Source organism: Helobdella robusta (assembly GCF_000326865.2).
Source record: "Helobdella robusta unplaced genomic scaffold HELROscaffold_30, whole genome shotgun sequence".
NCBI classification, from domain to species: Eukaryota; Metazoa; Annelida; class Clitellata; order Rhynchobdellida; family Glossiphoniidae; genus Helobdella; species Helobdella robusta.
This window is the reverse complement of record NW_008704502.1, coordinates 1,762,997-1,782,901: the sequence shown is the minus strand read 5'-3', so window position 1 is coordinate 1,782,901 and position 19,905 is coordinate 1,762,997. Positions and strand designations below refer to the sequence as shown.

Below are 19,905 nucleotides of genomic sequence, written 5' to 3'. Positions count from 1 at the left end.
AGCTATCTGGAAAGGTACTTTTGGTTTTCTGGCATAATCCCTGTAGTATTTCACTTTCAACTCATCTGCAATGTATCCAGCACTGATTCTCTGCAGTGGAACATCTGAGTTTCTCACAAACTCTACAACTCTCTTGTTCAACTTGCTATCATTCATCTGCAAAAACACATTGATTGATGAAATGAATAAGCATTAAGTCTAAGAAAATTGATATTAATTATTAAAAAAAAATCAGTCATACGAAATTGAAATGTTGATGCCATAAGAATAGATGCAAGTAAGTTAGTAGTATAGTTAGAGATAAACTAATATATATAGCCATCAGGTATAGAAATTTTAAAATAACACATTCAGCAAAAGTTAAAAAAATAAATTTCTTTTTATTTTCAAGTCTTAAGACGAGAGAGAAACCTTTTTAAAAAATTTAAGCAATTTCAACTAGCATTTCAACTTTTTATTTTCAAGTCTTGAGTCGAGAGAGAAACCTTTTTAAAAAATTTAAGCAATTTCAACTGGCACGAGCGACCCAGTTGAAAACAAAAATAACGATGGAAAAAATATTTTACAGCAACAACTTTTACACTCTACGGAAAGCGATAACGGTTTTAAAAGACTAATGGATCAACTTTAATCATACACATACTCCCATACATCTTAACTGCAGTTATATTGCCTGACTTTAAAGATGAAAACATCATTATTTGAAAATTGTTTTCTAAAAATGTTATTTAAATCCAATTTACGACAAAATTATTTGTTCATCATACAGGATCAGTCAATAATGCCAAACTTTATTTGACATCACAATTTCTATAGATCCATACAAAATACCGCATGTATTTATCGTTTGCTCGAAATAAATGAAATTTCACAAACAAAATTTTCAACTGTATGTAAGTTATTAGCCTGTGCAAAAATCGCTAACATAACCACAAATTTCTATGGAAAAACCACCCACAACTATACATACTATCCCCACAAAACTGCAAGAAAAAACTGACACACCGTAGTCTATTTTAAATCGGTTTATTGACCTCAAAAAAAGTTTAATTACTCGTCCCTTAAAATAAAGAAAAACTAAATTTACTGATTAATTTTATTGTACAAATGTATGTACGCACATACGTCAGAGTACACAAACATATATACACATAACTTACATACAAATACACACACATAAAAACACACATACAAATAAAAATATTATAGAAATGTGGTGTCATTGGTGGGTATATGCAGGATAATGAAAATAAAACCAGATATGAGCGGTGACTAAGTAGATTGATTAATAATGGTTTTATAATAATAATAATAATAAATAAATAAAAACTATTATAGGTAAAATTTTAAAAATCGTATTATATTTTTTTTGCATGTAATGTTAACTTTACAATTACGACTACGGCGGGGTGAATAAAGGAGTTATCTAAGAGAGTTAACGCGAAAAATATGAAAGTGAATCATTTTACTGCAACCAACAATCCACATGTATAGAATTTGCTTTAAAAAAATCTAATCTCATTATCTCAGTTTCGTATTTCCTACCTCTTAAATACTCAAGTTATTTGTAGTTAAAAATTACCTATTAATAATAATAATAATAAAATTTAATAATTAATCAAAAATAATAATTAAAAAATGACACATTAACATTAACTTGACAGTGAAATAAAATACATTTAAATCGTGCAAACCCTCAAATAATTAATTTCTTTTTCCTTTCAATTCACATTAAATTTTAAAAAAATTAGCATATTTCCACAAAAAATGCACACACAGTAGGTATAAACACACTAAATTGAGATACACATCAGCATACGAATCAACAATACGCAAAAGCCAGGCATCAATCATTAAGAGCATGTATTAGGCATTGCTAAGAAAGGAGTGAAAGATTTAGATCCAATTTAGTGGGGTAAGTTCTAAGTGTCAAACAAATTTTACTAAAGTTGAGCAGTTTTACTGAATTTAAGTAATCTGTGCGAAGTCAACGTGATAAAGATAAGTAGGATAACTGTGGATCAAAAGAGTCTGAGCTCTGATTCTGAAGTAGTTATTGGAATGTTGACCAGTTTTTCTTAAAAGTACAGTATCTCGAAGAAATATGTAGAAAAATTTAGATACTAGGGATATAACTTTGCGAGTAATATCATTGGAATATCTTGATGTAGAAAGTATCTTAAATTGTTACAACGATATTAGGTGATTGCATAAAATGATGGACATAAACAGGTGAAAATGATATCATCTCTATATCACAACAATCACGAAATATAATGATATATATGTAATAGATGCTTCATAGGTTGAATCACCAATGTATCAACATAGATGTTGTGATCCTATGAAATATCCCTTATCACGTGTATATCATATCATTATATCAATATCATCATAAGATAATTACTCAATATTATATCATGATATCACCAAATCGATGATTGATAATGAAGAATTTTTTCCGTGAAAAGTACTAGAAAGCCAAATTTATAAACGTCCTTTCAGTTCATTAAAATATAAGAACAAGTTGGGATAGTATATCAAGATATATACTTTACAAATATAACAAGAGGCAATTCAAAATATATCACTAAGATATGATAGAAACACGTGGTAGAACAAGATAAATTAGATTATGCGACAAAATCGTTAGTTATAACGAAACTTCGAAATGGATAAAACGAGAAACTTCTGCATTAGTAAATAATTGTAGCGCCTCAAGAAAAATATTTTTCAAAAGCATTACATAACGGGACATGTAATGAACATAACGAAATATATACCGAAACGAAGTTTCATAATGTACCATCCATCATCATCATTCAAGCCTATTTATTGATACGAAATAGTAGTAGAAATATAGTTTGAAATATTCAAAAAGCATCAGACTTAGCAAAGGTTAAACAATAAAGACAGGTCACAATCAGAACCGTCATTTTTTCAAAGTGTGGAAGATATCTATGAAAACAAACACACGCAACTAAAAAATTTTCTTAAAAACTCACGTACTGTAATTTTCTTCAAAAAACTCACGTACTGTGCTAAGGAGAGCGCGCAGAGAGTATGAGAAATATTGATATCTTAAAATTTATAAAATTTATTTAAGACTATCAGCCAAGGACAGATACTTATGAAAAATTGTAAAAAAAAGTCTAATTAAGTGTACCGAAAACAGTCGATGGTACAGTAAATAACACTTTCACGTCAGAGCTTTCCAAAAATGTTTAACGTTGAACTATGCACGAAGGATGGAAAAATGGGAAAATTAAAAAAGATGTTTTTGTCTGTGGTTGGTAGTAGTGAATCGTGTAAAAAATCAAGACATACACAAATACAAACATACGCATAGACATACATATACGCATAAACAAACAAAAAAATATCGAAACAAATTTAACCCTTCATACAAGTTGATATACACATACACAAGTGTTATTTAAAAGACATCTACACACATACCACAGGTACAATCATCGCTCACACACACACGCACAAAAAACAAATCTATTGCTATATAATAAAAATTGACCAGTAAAATAACCTCCCTATAACATTACAATTATTATTATTGTGTTTTACTATAAACTTTTATATAATGCACACACACACACACACACATATATATATATATATAAAGTCTCAACCCAATATATATCTATATATATCTATATATATATATATATATAAAAGAAATAGTGAGCCAACTTGAATCCACAAGTACGTGATGGATCCATTATTTCACGTCCGTGAAGTACTTGAAATAAAGGATGAGTATTTCCGACCTGCTCCTGCAAGTACGGTTGGCCAGTACGAGTACATAAAGTACACCATCTCTCACCACGAACAAAGGTGCATTACTGTGAACAACTAACTCGTTCGACGAGGAAATTTTCACCCTTTATATACTCATGTACTTGTGGATATAAGTCGACTCACTATTTTCTTTATCCGGCAGATTAACAGTACGTCTCCATCTACCAAAATGTGTTTCCATTAATTAATTACAAGCACCTTAGTTTACAATGTCTACGGAGATAGTAATTGCACTAAACTGATGTTTAAACTCGAACTACTGATGGGTACCATAAGGGACGAAACGCGTCTAGACTAGAACGTCTAGGCGTTCACAGTAATGCACCGTTGGTTGTGGTGAGAGATAGTGTACTTTAAGTACTCACACTGGCCAACCGTACCTATGGCAACAGGTCAGAAATTCTCACCCTATATATATATATATGTATGTATGTGTGTAGGGTGACAATATATATATATATATATATTCTGGCGTGTTAATGTTAATGTTACTGTTACCAAAATATATATATATATATATATATATATATATATATATATATATTGTAAAGGCTGGAAGACCATAATTTATGAAATATTTGATAAAATCTACCGAATTTTTAGCTAAAAATTCGGTAAATTTTATCACACACACACACATATATATATATGTGTATTATTAATAATTTATATCGCTTCAGGGATGCTTTGATAAGCAATGACTTTTGACACGTTTCCGTAGGCCTGGATAAAGAAAAAGTTCTTTAATAGTTTCCTAAAAAGTTTTATGGCTGGTCGCTGACGAATAATGGCGGCCAAACCATTCCATATGGAAGGAGAGCTGTACGTAAAACATTTGTTGACAACTGATGAATATATGTATATATACATACATACATATATATATATATATATTCTATAAAAGTTTGTCTTTTCGATTTTCCTTACTAGAATTTTCTGGAGATTGTTCAATTTATATATATATATATATATGTATATATATATACATATATATATATGTATATATATATACATATATATATATATATGTATATATATATACATATATATATATATATATATATATATATATATATATATATATATATATGATGTTTGAATACGTAAGCATGTACATACACGTATACAATTAGTGACATGTAATGTAATAATAATAAATTTCTTTTTTAAAAACTGTTCTAGAGTAAGCATAAAACCAGATCAAACAAAACCAACGACAATAAAAATAAAAATATCAGTTAGTCGTCGCTAGTTCCAATGACCACTATAATAATAATAATTACAAAAATTGAAATAATAGCAATAACAACAATAATAATAACGACAAAATAAAATAATAAAAACCATAAATAATTATAATGTTGAGAATACTATCACTAACACATCGCTACATTTAAATTTAATTTTAAAAAAATAATAAACAATAGAGCATTCGTAATACTAGAGTAATAATAATAACAATAATAATGATGATTAAGAGAAGTTTAAACTCTCCATCCAATCAACCGTTAATTTATAGGAGTTTTAAGTTTCCTCAATAAAAAAACTGAATAATAAGTGTGGAAGAAAATGCTTAACAAACGAAATCAGCTACGTCATTTCTTTTTTTGAATTAAAAAGTAATGATAAATTTGAAGGAATTGAAATTATTAATTCATTTCACGTAAAATAAATAAAAATAAACTCACTCACTCAATCAATCAATCAATCAATCAATCAATCAATCAATCAATCAATCAACCAATCAAATTTAGTTAATTAATTAATTTAATTAATTAGTTGATTGATTGATTGACTGTTTATTTAGCTGATCGTTCGAATGGTTGATTGGTAGGTTGACTGGTAGATTTAATTGACTCTCTGACCATTGACAGTTTTTGACTTCAGTTTTCCATTTTCTTCTACTGTAACTGTTTCTACTCCATTCTCAACCACTCTGTCGTTAGGTAGTTATGTATGTATGTGTGTATGTATGTAACTATGAATGTAGGTAAATATGTATGCATTTGTGTATGTATGTGTGTATGTATATATGTGCTATTAAATAATATAAAATTATATAGTTGGAATCAATCAACAAACAAACGAACCAAATAATCAGCCAGCCAATCATCAACCAGCCAACCAATCAAACGATCAGCCAGCAGCCAATCAGTTAACTTACTTCTTAGTAACAATTGTTTTCCCATTGACAATCCTAGTTGAAGTGGACACAGAACTCATTGACCCTGACCTTAGACCCGATGACGACCCCATCATCTGGAGGCCACTGCAACATCCAAAAATACAATCGAAAAACTTTTTCATATTTAATTTACAGTTCGTTCAATTAATAATTTCCCATGAAAAAGTAATCGCAATCAAGATTGAAAAAGTGAAAAAAACGAGAAAGAGCGCAATAGAGAAAGAGAGAGAGAGAAAAAGAGAGAGAGAAAAAAAGAGAGAGAAGGAAAGCAACAAATGGTTAAAAAAAAAACAAAAACTAATTCAAGAAATCCAAGGATTAAATTAAATAGAAGCCCTTGTAAGTCAGAAAGAGAGAGAGAGAAAGAGAAAGAGAGAGAGAGAGAGAGAGAGAGAGAGAGAGAGAGAGAGAAAGACAAAGAGAGACAAAGGCAAAGAAACAGACGACACCATCATTGGAAAAACAATTGATAAAAGACGAACAAAACAAAACAGCAAACCCAAATCCAGGAAAGCCAGAGAATAAAGAGAAGGACTCAAATGGATCGTTCATGCTGCGAACCATCTGTTGTCGGGCATAGGGTTGTTGTCTGTTGTTGCTCCTGTTGCTTACTTGTTGCTGCTGCTGTTGTTGCTGCTGCTGTTGCTGCTGCGACTGGTGGTGGTGATGGTGATGCCTGTTTCTTGGTCTCGAGCTGTTGTTAGAGGTGTGGTTGTTCTTGTTAAATAATTTAGTATGACACATCTAAATAAAATTTGAGTTGATTCTAATTTTTGACAAACAATTTCAATCTAATGTAGAGTTATTCAACTGGATTAAGAAAATGAATTGCTAGCCACTCCTCTCTCTCTCTCTCTCACACACACACACATATAAATATATATATATGGATATATGTATGTATGTATATATATATATATATATATATATATATATATATATATATATATATATAATCACAAGCCAGTAAACACATATTCAGAAAACAATTTTCAACATTTAAATCTCAATAAATAATTGAAAAACTATATTAAAAAATACAAACAAGCACAAAAACGAACCATTATACACATACAAATACATGCGTACATAAGCACACATACATAGCTGTCTACATTAACACACACACACACACACACAAAGAGAAACTGAGACATACACGCCCGCACGCACGCACACACACACACAAGCACATGCACACCTACATGCATTCATTCATTTAGTAAAACTCATCTACATACTTACATATAAACTCTACATGCAAAATAATCTACGTCGCATCCAAGCAAATACCAAGCAATGCAATTTCATTCATGTGTTTATAACATTTATGTGTAAAATTTGTACACCCAGTAGTATTAATGAATGAACAAATCATTAAATTAGCAAACAAACCAACAAATCAACCAGCCAATCAATCAATAATCCTGTTAGCCAACAAACCAATCCATCAATCAACCAAAAAAATCAATAAATCATCCAATTAGCCAACAAACCAATCCATCAACCAACCAATCAATAAATCATCCAATTAGCTAAAAAACCAACAACAAACCAATCAATCAACCAATCATCCAATTAGCTAACAAACCAACAAATCAATCGATCAATCAGCCAGCCAACCAACCAATCACAGCCTTACTGACTTGTTCTGAATAGCTGATAGGTTGTTGAGGGGGATGATAGGGCCACCAAGCATTGACGAAAAGGGGTCAAAACCAAACGGGTCAGCCGCTGAGAAGATACTTCCTCTGAGACCTGGGAAGGCTGCCATGATGATGATGATGATTATGATGATGAAAATGATGATGATTCTGCAATATATATACAATAAAATAAAATGAAAATGATGTTGTTGATGATGATCATACATACACATGACCACGATGATGATAAGAATCAATTAAAATATAATTATTAATCATTGTGTGTGTTCTGGTTGAGTAGTAATAGTATGTGTGAATGTTTGTATACATTTTGTGTGTATTCGTATGTGGGCAATTGTGCATGTATCTATACTTGTACATTTTTGTATTTGCATGTTTGGATTTGATGTATATATATATATATATACACACACACACACACACATATATATATATATATATATATATATATATATATATATATATATATATATATATGTGTGTGTGTGTGTGTGTGTGTGTGTGTCTTCAATTCTTTACAATCATACAATTTTTTAAAAATAGGTATGTCTTCAATTCTTTACAATTATACCATTCATTACATATATGCATGCATATCTGTGTATGCATTCTGTTCTGTGCTGAATGATAGCAGGCATAAACATGTATGAATGATTCTACTTAATGATGTATAGGCACTGAGATGAACAACACTGAAATATGAATATAGGTAAATTTGTGTGTATTTCAATTGCTGACCTATATGTCTTAGCATTGTATGTATGTATGCATGCATGTATGTATGAATGAATGTGTATGTATGTATGTATGCATGTATGTAACCCAAACAAATACACATAGAAAAGTAACAAGTCATCACCATCATCATCGTCGTCATCATCATAATCATTATTATTATTACATTATTATTATTATTAATTATTATCATTATTATCAACACCAAAACAGAATAGCAAAACAAAGAACTACAAACATGGTGTAAAGAAATCTACAAAGGGATCCATGGATTCAAAAACTTCCCTGAAAACATCGAACGGATCTCTGAATGTAAAGTGGTTGAAGTGAGCCCTCGCGTTCAACACATCCTCGAAATCATTTTTGTTGAACCTATGCTGACGAGTCGATGACGATGACTGAGCTTGGCCATTAGTTAGACCATTCTTGCCATATTTGTTGTAGATCTCTCGTTTCTCCTCTGGTTAAAAATTGAATAGTTGTTACAATCATTCACACAGACAACAGACTAAATGTTAGAATAAAACAGCCAACTTAATGTTTTTTTTAATTTACATTGGTTTGAGAACTGATTTGAACTTTTTTATTCAAAGCAATTTAATCAGGGTTGAACATTTTCTTCATTACTCTGAATCAATTTTTATTACCCTCTTTTTCTACTTTTGAAAGTAAATACAAAACTCTCAACTACCACTGGGTTTTTCTTATTCTCTCTCTCAGTTTCTCTTTCTCTCTCTCCATCTTTCTTTCTTCTGTCTCATTCTCTTCTCTATCTCTCTTCAATTTGTTTGCTTTAATCAGAATCAACCAGCATTAGAGGCTATTTAAGAAGGTAAGCAAATGAAATGAAAAGTAGTAGTTATGTGGTCGTTCGGTGCAAAGTCAGGGCAGCGTGCCTTCCTTCAAATAGTTTGAAATGAATAAAAAAAAATTAAACGCAAATAAAGAATTCCAATACAGAGACAAAAAACAAACAAAGAACATAAAATTATTAACAACAATACAATTAAGTAATTACAATACCTACAATCCTAGAGAATGTACAAAGCCAACAGAAAAGCACCACTCATAAACTGTACAAAAAGTAAATATTAACACATTTAAAAAGCAAACACAGCAGACATTCTGAATGCAGAAGAAAAAAATCACAATGAACTAACAAGCCTACAATAGAAAGCAATAAAACCCCCATCTTATACACTGCAATTCCTGCAAACATACATGTATACCAACATACATACTTATGCACACACATACACATACACGCACACACATACACACACAAACAAACAAACAAACCAAACATTAGAACACATTACAAGCAGACAAAACCAAATGCCAAAAGTACATTGAAGTAAAAAATAAATAATATCACCACCACTGTACATTATTAAAAATATGAAAAAAATAGAATTCCCAATGTAAACACTGAGTTCATGTGACTCAGCACAATAACTAAAGATAATAACATGATGAGGTGTGATGATGAGGTAAACATCACAGGAATCAAATCACCATATGATTATATAACCAAAGGAAAAATGTTGCAATGTCTCCTTTCATCATTAAATTATTTTTCTCTCAAATGTCTCATCTCAAAAATTGTTCAACTTATAATAAATAAAAATTAAGTGGGAAATATGCAAAGGTCAGAATTTTTTAAAAGAATATTGAAAGAAAAAATAGTGAAACAAAGAATTGTTAGCAATCAAATTTTAATATTAATATGAAAACAATTCAACATAAAAAGTGTGACAGCACATAAGCAAACAGCAAGTTTCTTCTATAAAAAACAAACAGCTATAGCCAAAAAAAACAGCATAAACATCTCAATGCTGAATCATACGATAGATGTTTACTAGAGAAATACACAACCAAATAAAATAAAATACTAAAAAAATTAAGTCTCAGTCGACCAGTCAATAAAAAATAAACTAACTGTCTGAAAGAACTTCATATGCCTCGGATATTTCTTTGAACTTTGCCTCGGCCTCCTCTTTGTTGCCAGGATTCTTGTCCGGATGCCATTTCAAGGCCATTTTTCTATAGCTAAAGTTTTTATATTTTTTTATAGAAAATGAATGAAAAATATAATAAAATCAAAAATGATATTACATTGTAGTCTCAATTGAATATATCAAATAAAATAAACATAACCCATTATTAACTAATTGATTAACATTATTATATATAATTATTTATTCACTTATTTATAAATAACTACAAATATGATATCATGAAATGAAAACAAACAATAATGACAAAAATTTGAAAAAATTTTTAAAAATCACTCACGCTTTCTTAATTTCCCCTTCATTTGCTGTTTGTGCAATTTCTAACACGTTGTAATAATCTAATTCCTGAGAAAAAATAAAAAATTGAATTAAAGCTAAAAACAGTTAAACTGACTAACTGAACTTACGTAAGGCCCACTATGAATTGAGAAAAACTGAAAAAGCAATTGAATAAGCTAACAACACTAACTAAAGAACTAACACCTGATTCAACAAAACAAAACGAACACACAATATGTATGAAGAAGTGGAAATGAATAAAATCTCAATTAATTTTAATTAATTTAATTAAAATTCACCAAAAGCGAACACAATAAATCCCCTAACCATTTTGTTTTGGTGTTAATACTTCTGAAAAAATGAAATTAATTAAAAACAAATTATCAGCGATTTTGCAAAATATAAAGAATATTCTAAAACAAATTGTATTCTGAATCTTTTTTTAGATACAAAGAATTATAAAAACTAAAAATTTATTTAACTTTATTCATTATACCAATTTAGAAAATTTCTTTAATGCAAAAAAAACTCTTCGACGTGCTTTCAATCAATATTATAAAATATTAATTTGTCTATGGATTAGCCATTTTTTTTTGTAACGAGCGTATCCGCTTGGTTGGATGCATGCCTGTTCTCAACGTTTACTACTATGAGTGCTATTTTTGAACCGCCGAAAATTCAAGATAATTTAAATGGATGGGGTCCATGCGATGCTCCCGAACAATTCAAAGATCTACCGTATGCGCCTTTTTCTAAAAGCGATCGTTTAGGCAAGGTTGTCATTCCGGCATATGTTTTTTCCTTCACTAATTTCCACCCATTGTTGTTTTATATAATTTTTAGTTTTTGATTACTTTTTAGGTATCTGATTGGAGCGGCACGACATATCAGGATAGAAGATATACGTGTACGTGAGTTTGCTATTTATAATAGAATTTCTAACTTTTTTTTATTTTGAGACTGAAGTTTGCAGTGAACATTGTAATATTCTGCCCTCTGGCAGCAGCTAAAGATGAATATTTTTACCAAATTAATTTTTTTCTTACTAATATTAATCAAAAGTAACCTTTTTATCTTCCTTTTATCAAGAAAATTTTTTTTATCCACTCTATTCCAGAGGGCATTAAGTTAGTATGACTATTTCCAGTACTCTCATTCAGCATATTGGTTTTCATATTCCTGTTGTTAATAAAAATTTTTGTGGTAAAATAAAATTTTATCATTTAAAAATGAGGAAAGTTTTTTATCATTTTAAGTTAAGATATGGCCAAATTTATACAATTGTTAATGGGAAAAATGGAAATACATAAATTTATGCACTGATTGTGATTGTGACTGGCAGAGGCGGTCAATAAAATAAAAAATTTTGAACATTGACAGTTGACGATTACTAAAACAAATTTAGTTAAATACAGTTCTGTAAAGTTGTAAATCAAGTTTATGTCGAAATATAAAATAACTAATGAATTGATAAATGCTGGATATAACATAAAAATATAATAGCTGTCTGAATTGTTGAGTAATTCAATACTACATTGAGCCATTCAGAGAGTCAATTATGACTTCTTTCAGATAAGTATTCATCTCAGTTTGGTGCTCAGCCCAGTGTATACACGTACTACCATGATGAGGACGAGTCATCTTTCCAACTGGTTGACACAACCAAAGTACAAAAACCTATTTACCAGAGGGGGAAAGTTAGGTTCAATCAGGTAAATGCTGGTCATTACATACATGAATTTGTATATATGTACATGGTCAAGTGTGGGTTATCTGTGTGAGTTTGCAGCCTATTTTTTACTAAAATTGATGTTGACTAAACCCGACGTGATGTTAAAATGAATCCTCTATTGATTAAAAGAACAAATTGAAGAAAGAAAGGGAGAAGAGACAGCAAGCACAGGCCAGTATGCAAGTGCTTTCTAAGACACAGAAGAGTAGAGAACGGTGAGATTATCGTTTCTTGATATTCATTTTTGCATTGGGTGTGCTCATTTTTTTTCATGTGCTTATTTTGAAGTGTCTTAAAATGTGAAGATGTGTACTTTAATTTAGGGTGTATAACATTGAATTGTAGGAATTATTTTTGTTTTCCATCTTCAGCATGTAAGTAGGGAAGTGCATAGATCTTTTGAATAAGTTCAAAAGTGTCTGTGTGATTCTATAAGCTATGCTTGTTAGAAATAACTTTAAAATTAACCTTTTACATCTCTCTAGAGATCGACAGAGACAACTGAGAAAGTGGCAGAAACAATTTGGTAAACAGATGCAGGAACAAATGAAAAAGGTTTGTATATGTGTGTTTGTATGTGTGTGTGAGTGTCTGTGTGAACATTTTACTGCTTGTCTTTGTATTAGCTTGTTTTAGTGTAATAATGATGACATTATATTTCCAAACACTTGTTATGCATGTGATGTGTTGTTGTAAATATTTTTCTCATTGCATTACGAGGGGGAAGCACTTTTCTGCAATAACAGATCACCCACCATTGTTCTGATATTTTCACAAAAGTGCAATAGAATATAATCTCCGAATGATTTCATTTCGTTCATTTGTCATTTCATATGAACAGAACAGTTATTCAGAGTTACATCCATTCTACTAGTATGTGCCTATTGATATATTGTTTTATCAAATTTTTGAATTTGTTTTTAAGCTTGCACACAAGTTACTTATAACTGACTGTACTTTGTTCTTTTCGATTGCTAGTGCTAATATTTTTGTGGACTTTATCACATTCACTCGTACATAGAGGTATATCGGTATGCATTAAATTATTTCCACATGAACAACAAACAGGTTCAGATCAAACACAGAAATGCTTCAGTCCAGGTTAAGGATACATGGGTGGTCATTGAGGAAATGGATTTTCCTAGGTGATTGTTTTTTTTCTCTTTAGGTTCATTCTTATTTTTCTGATGTTGAGAGTTAAAATTAGGAATTCATTGGGCATGGTTTCAGCAATTTTCATTCTATTTGGTGGCCAAATCAAGCATAAAATTATTTGAAATATTTCTTAATTGCTGATAAACATTTGAATCATTGTTACAATGAATCATTTGACTCATACTACCTCTGGTTACTTGCATACAGATTGAGTAAGCTGTCATTGCCAAACATTGCTGAGCCTGTTGATTTGTGAGTTTCAGTTGGTGTTTATATGTGTGTTTATGTGTGTGTGTACATGTGTTTGTTTTTTTTATCATGTTCCTGACAGCGTGTTTTAATGTTTCTAACAACAACAACCTGAATGTATTTATGCATTAGTTGCATTTAACCGTTTAAATATACAGACTGAAATGTGGTTCAGTTGAGTTCTATGACAAGGCCTACGACAGAGTTACGACAAAGAATGAAAAGAAGCTAGCTCGAGTTAACAGAATCTTCCATCGCATCACCACCACAGATGACCCAAACATCAGACAAGTTGGTCTATGTGCCACACCTTGATTGTTTTCTATTGTGGTTGAAGTTGAGTGCCCTAGTGATTTGAATTTGAGTCAAGGTAGGGTGGTTCTGGCAGGTTTTTAATTATAAACATGCTTGGTGAGTTGTTAATGCAGCTTTATGAAAACAAACTGATGTCATTTCTTGCTGCTGAACCAAGAAACGTTTTTTTTTTGGGAAACTTTGTAAATTAATTAATTAATTTGTAGTAGTCATAGTTTACAAAAATTGACTAAGAAATGTATAAATAATGAATGGTTTGAGAAATACACTTTACAATGAACTCTTTAAAGTTAACATTTTTCCAACCTTTTCATTTAGCTATCAAAGAAGACAGGCAATGTGTTTGCAACAGATTCCATCTTGAGTGTGCTGATGTGCTTGTGTCGATCTGTCTACTCCTGGGACATCATCGTCTCTAAGGTCGGCAAGATTCTCTTCTTTGACAAGAGGGATGAATCAGATTTTGGTTAGTTGTCTGGGTATTTTAGTTGGTTGGTTGGTTGGCTGATTGGCTGGTTCATTGACATAGCACTGATATTATGATGTGCTTTGCATTTTTTCTGGATCCATGATTTCACATCATTTACTTACATGAATCTCTTTCCCAGACCTGCCAACAGTTAGTGAGACAGCAACGGAACCTCCGCAAGATGATGGCATGAACTCTCCAAAGAATCTAGCCCTAGAGGCCACCTATATCAACCACAACTTCTCGCAACAAGTCCTCAAGATGGTTGGTAATTAGTTGTTTGTTTGTTTATTTGTTCTTCACTTTTTTGTGATTATTAACTGTACAATGTGGATTTCTTAGTGCTAGCAGTGGATCATTTTAATAGGAAATCTAATTCTTTTTTTGGTTGATTGCATTTTTTATGCTTAGAAAGTATATCATTGGTGAACGTTTGTGTATCATAATGTATCAACTGTATCATTAATGAACATATGTGTATCAACTGTATCATTAGTGTATCATAAAGTATCATACATATAACCTGTCATTCATTTAATAAAATAGCATTTCGAACCTTCTTAGACTTGAAGGAATCTTTCTATGAATTAGATATAAATGAATAATGAAAATCTTAAAAAAAACTGACCACCAAGAAATATCATCCCCACTCTTATAATAGCTATCGCATTATTTCGATGTGTTAGTTTTCGCTGGAGTGGGAAAGTAGAAACCAGTGGCGATGAGAATTCAGACAACGATGATGATACTTTCTATTGTCACAACATCATTCTCAACGCTATACATTCATGCTTCAAATGTTACATTATCTTTCTCCCAATTATTTGATATATATATATATATTTCGTTTATTAATCTTTTCTTTTGATGATAAAACAACTCTGGTGATAATAGCTTTATATACCTGTTAGCAGCATGGATAATATATAGTCAAAAATTGACTGTAAACTTGTTGCTTTTTATATTCACTGAATACATCCTTGGGGAACCGGGACTCTGGACGCAAAACGAAGATTGATTGATTTTATTGATATACTTGCTGAATGCTGTCCATGAGATAAGAGTTATTTGTTATGATGAAAAGATCAAACTGGCTATTGTTGTTCTGTTTGTATTTTTATATATCAAACTATATCTGAAATGCTACTTGAGTAACAAAGCTGTATCCATCCTTTTAATAGCCGACACGTGTACGATTGTTATTCCGCTGTGTTGGCTTTCGCTGGGATGGTAGATTGTATGCTGGTGATTAAAATTTGGAAAGATGATCTTGTTAGCATATCATCGTTTCCCATTCTTACCACCACACATTTTGAACATATTTAATGATATTGTCGTTATCATTATTATTATTTAATGGTTATTGTAATTATTTCCATCACTCATTATTGTTGCAATATTATCTTAATTTTTATCATTTTTTTGTTACCATACTCTGTATCTCACTCTCTCTCTTTCTCTCACTTCATCATAGTACATGCCGTGAATTTCATCATTCCTATCATCAGTGTGTAAACCTTCATGATGTTTGTCATCATCTCCCAGCTTTCATTCCACCGTTTTTATTGTTGTTCATAATCAGGGAGATGAGAGGCATGACTTTGGTGAAGCCAACCCATTTGCTAGACCAGAGGAGCAGAGTGAAATTGCATCTGTTGGCTACAGGTCTGTATGTTTCTACATGTGCGTGTTTGTGTGTGTGTGTGTGTGTGTGTTTATTTGTGTGCGTGCATCTTTAAAAAACACACACAAACAACATTGTAGATATCGAAAATGGGACCTTGGCAATGGCATTGAGTTGGTGTGCAGATGTGAACATGACTGCGCCACCTTTGGACCCAATGGAGAACTTCAGTTCATGAATGTTAAAGCTCTTAATGAGTGGGACTCTAAGGTCAGTTCATTCTGCCTGCCTCTCTTTTTTCTCTCTCTCTTCTTTTCTCTCCTCTCTCTTTTTTGGCTTACTAAACTTTATCTAAAGCAATCACAAAGAGTAAAATATGAAAAAATCAATGGCATAATACAATGATAGGAGTTGCATTTCTGGAACAAACTGAACAACAAACACACATTACACACGCAGACACAGTTGAACAAACACACACACACAGTACTCAGGTGGTGTGGACTGGCGATCGAAACTGGACACTCAGAGGGGGGCAGTCCTTGCAACAGAGCTGAAGAACAACAGCTGCAAACTGGCCAAGTGGACTGTAAGTTCGCTGCTCGCTGGATCTGACCTCATCAAGTTTGGGTTGGTGCAGCTGTTATTGTTTCTGTGTTTTTCATGTGCATCTGTGTTTTTTTTTTCAATTTTTTGATTCTCAAATTTTTATAGCACAAATATGATCTTAACAACTAATGACCTTGACCATCGTGCCAACAAAGTTATGTATCTCGGATTCATCCAAAAGACTCTGGCAAGCACGTCATCCTGGGTACTCAGCACTTCAAGCCGACTGAGTTTGCCCAGCAGATCAACCTCAATATGGACAACAGCTGGGGAATTCTGAGGTGCATCATCGATATCTGCATGAAGCAGAAGGACGGCAAGTACCTACTTATGAAGGATCCCAACAAGGTTCTCTGTCCTCTTTCTCTCTCTATCTATCTCTCTCTTTTTACATTTGCATCTTTAGTATTTCTAATTTTTCTTTTTAGTGTTTCACAATTTCCACTTAAGTTTTTAATAATTCTTTCTCTCTCTCCCTCTTACTTATTGTGTTTCTCAGAAGTAGCGTCAATAATTTGTTGGTTGTTTCAGTACTTCAATTTTTGCACATCATGAATCACAATAATTTTAATAATGGCAATGTTTGTCTATGGAAGAAAAAAAAAAATCTTCACTCCATCAGCCGGTTATCAGACTGTACGACATCCCCAACAACTCGTTCGAGAGTGAGGACGAGAATGACGACGACTCGTCTGATGATTCTGACCAAGATGACGACGGTGATGAGGAGGACGACGACGACGAAGTGCATGACGCCACTGTCGCTGAGGAAGAGGAAGTCGATGAAAGTGAGTGGATGCTGTCTGTTGATGTAACTCTGACTGTGATCGAACTTACTGATTGTGTTGGAGGAGGTGATGTGTGTCTATGTGTGTTTGTGTGTGTGTCTGTGTGAAATAGAGAGAGAGAGAGGTTTTGTGTTATTTTTTATTTAAGGTTGGCCTAATCATGTGATTTTTTTTACTTTCATAGGCATTGTTGAAAGCGTCGTGGTCCAGTGATGAACTAAGAGTGTTATCATCATCACGTCAGATGTCATCTACTCACCTAGGCTATCGTCATCATCACTATTATTATTATTATTTTTTTTTTATTAAGATTTGTGGTTTTGTAGAAATAAACCAAAGAATAATAAAAATAATAACAGTTATTGTTATTTAATTCTTTTTTTTTATTATTTCATTATGTAATCGGCTTCATCATGATTTTGGTGATGGTGATTTTGAAGATGATGGTGGTGATGTTTGCGATGATGGTGAGGACGATAGTGAATTATGAATTAGATCAATTTGGTTTTCGTTCATTTGTTTTTTTTTATTTTTATTTAGATCATTGATTGGTTGAGTTTATTCACGAATGTATTATTAAAAATGATGAAAAAACCTGGTTGGTGGTTGTCATATTTTTAGATGTTTTCAATTTATATAATGGTTGTTCAATGCCAGATGGTAGGACTCTGTACCATTTGTGTGTATGTATGTGTGTGTGTGTTTGTGTGTCCGTTGTAATTTACAATAATTTGTTAAGTTATTATTATTAGATTGCTAATTATCTGTTCTTTTCTTTTGTTAGTAATAAAATTATTTTTTGTTTATGTTGTAATAGTTTCGTGCAAAATTGTTAAAGAAATAAAATGGTATGTCTACTTTGGAGTTAGTACCGGCTTAACTAAATGTCAAATATTTCAGTCTACCTGTCTGAAGCGTTTGCATGCATACCTCATGGTTTATCATGATACACCTACGTAACGGTACCTAGTTGATGTGCGTATCGTCATTATTTTGAGTGGGGTTATACGAGACTATGTTCCAGTTGGTGCAAGTAAGACATCTAATATTTGAAAAGATAGTTGAAATGAGATTGTAATTTTTTAGAAAAACGAGTTGGGATTTAAAAAAAAAAGCTTTCTATCAATTTGTTCATATTCAGCCGGAATTTTATTTCCGAGGCAATTCGCCTGGAAGCGCGTATGTAGGATAAAAAGAGTTTTTATGACTTAATCGTTGGTCGTTTGCTTGTATTGTCATATGTGTTCATTGTTCGCACATTCATTTGTTTGCTGTATCTATAAATATTACATAACCGTAGTTAAATGGGCGTCGTATGGTTAGTTAGGCCTTCGGTGCTGTCATTATCTAGATAACGATATCATTATTTTGATATCTCTTATTATAATTATATTATAAATATGTATCCATCGATGTGTGAATGTTTATTGAACCTGTCACGTTACCGTAGATTGTGGTATATGTTGAACATGTGCGAATTGATGTATGTTTTCTTTGTATATTGGTCGATATTATACATATATTTGATATATCTGTGTGCGTTTGTATGTGTGTGTTTGTACGTGTGCGTTTGTACGTGTGTGTTTGTATGTATGTGTTTGTATGTGTGTGTTTGTATGTATGTGTTTGTATGTGTGTGTTTGTATGTGTGTGTTTGTATGTGTGCCGTGTACGTGTTTATATAGCGTGTGTTTCATTAATTTATTTGTATAGCAATGCAATCAATTTTTATTAATTTACATATTTGTTTATATATTGATTGTTGCAATGTATATTTGATAACACATACCAAAGAGAGAGAGAGAGAGAGAGAGAGATAGACAGACAGAGAAAGAGAGAGAAATGGAGAGGGAGTGAGAGAGAGAGTGAGTGAATGAGAAACTTCATCATCGTGCAACATGTGTTGTTAATCTTATGATGGTACAAAATGTACTAGGGTCATCAGCACACAATCAAACGATACTACAGCCATTTTATAAATAATATCTCCAACAAACACACAACAGAAACAGACGTTCACACAGACGTACACACACAGACACACACTCGCACGCATACACACACGCACGCGCACACTAGCTCAAAAATGATGATGATAATAATGATGATGACGACGACGATGATGATGAGGATAATTGTTGTAATTAAAATGGTGATAATGATGATTTCAAATAGCAGTTATTTCACGTTAAGTTGCTATGCATTAATATTACGGAGAGCCAGCTAACTGTCCTAGGAACGCACTGGTGAACCTGAAACAGACAAACAAC

At 31.9% G+C, this 19,905-nt stretch overlaps 2 protein-coding genes across 2 annotated transcripts; one reads left to right on the top strand and one right to left on the bottom strand.

Moving 5' to 3' along the window:
* Window positions 1–8,630: 8,630 nt before the first annotated feature.
* Window positions 8,631–10,757, bottom strand: HELRODRAFT_81359 (hypothetical protein; the record flags this gene model as incomplete). The annotated part of the gene is made up of 4 exons (XM_009022101.1): window positions 8,631–8,733; window positions 8,800–8,860; window positions 10,340–10,449; window positions 10,696–10,757. Coding segments are annotated over 4 exons (336 nt in total), but the record flags the coding sequence as incomplete, so codon positions are not given.
* A 519-nt stretch (window positions 10,758–11,276) lies between these two features.
* Window positions 11,277–18,502, top strand: HELRODRAFT_185703 (hypothetical protein). The gene is made up of 16 exons (XM_009022100.1): window positions 11,277–11,469; window positions 11,556–11,601; window positions 12,267–12,406; window positions 12,556–12,641; window positions 12,912–12,981; window positions 13,495–13,571; window positions 13,789–13,833; window positions 13,989–14,121; window positions 14,464–14,611; window positions 14,754–14,878; window positions 16,197–16,279; window positions 16,379–16,508; window positions 16,726–16,868; window positions 17,003–17,195; window positions 17,470–17,635; window positions 17,820–18,502. Exons 1-16 carry the CDS (start codon window positions 11,344–11,346, stop codon window positions 17,846–17,848), a joined length of 1,740 nt encoding a protein of 579 aa, XP_009020348.1. The 5' UTR covers window positions 11,277–11,343; the 3' UTR covers window positions 17,849–18,502.
* The last annotated feature ends 1,403 nt before the right edge of the window (window positions 18,503–19,905 follow it).

What these genes read in the sequence shown, in the direction of transcription:
- HELRODRAFT_185703 (XM_009022100.1), top strand. Translation starts at nt 11,344, where the DNA reads ATGAGTGCTATTTTTGAACCGCCGAAAATTCAAGATAATTTAAATGGA. An exon ending in GAGGAAATGGATTTTCCTAG is followed by an intron (nt 13,572 to 13,788) that starts GTGATTGTTTTT and finishes ACTTGCATACAG; the next exon opens with ATTGAGTAAGCTGTCATTGC. An exon ending in GGAAGAGGAAGTCGATGAAA is followed by an intron (nt 17,636 to 17,819) that starts GTGAGTGGATGC and finishes TTACTTTCATAG; the next exon opens with GCATTGTTGAAAGCGTCGTG.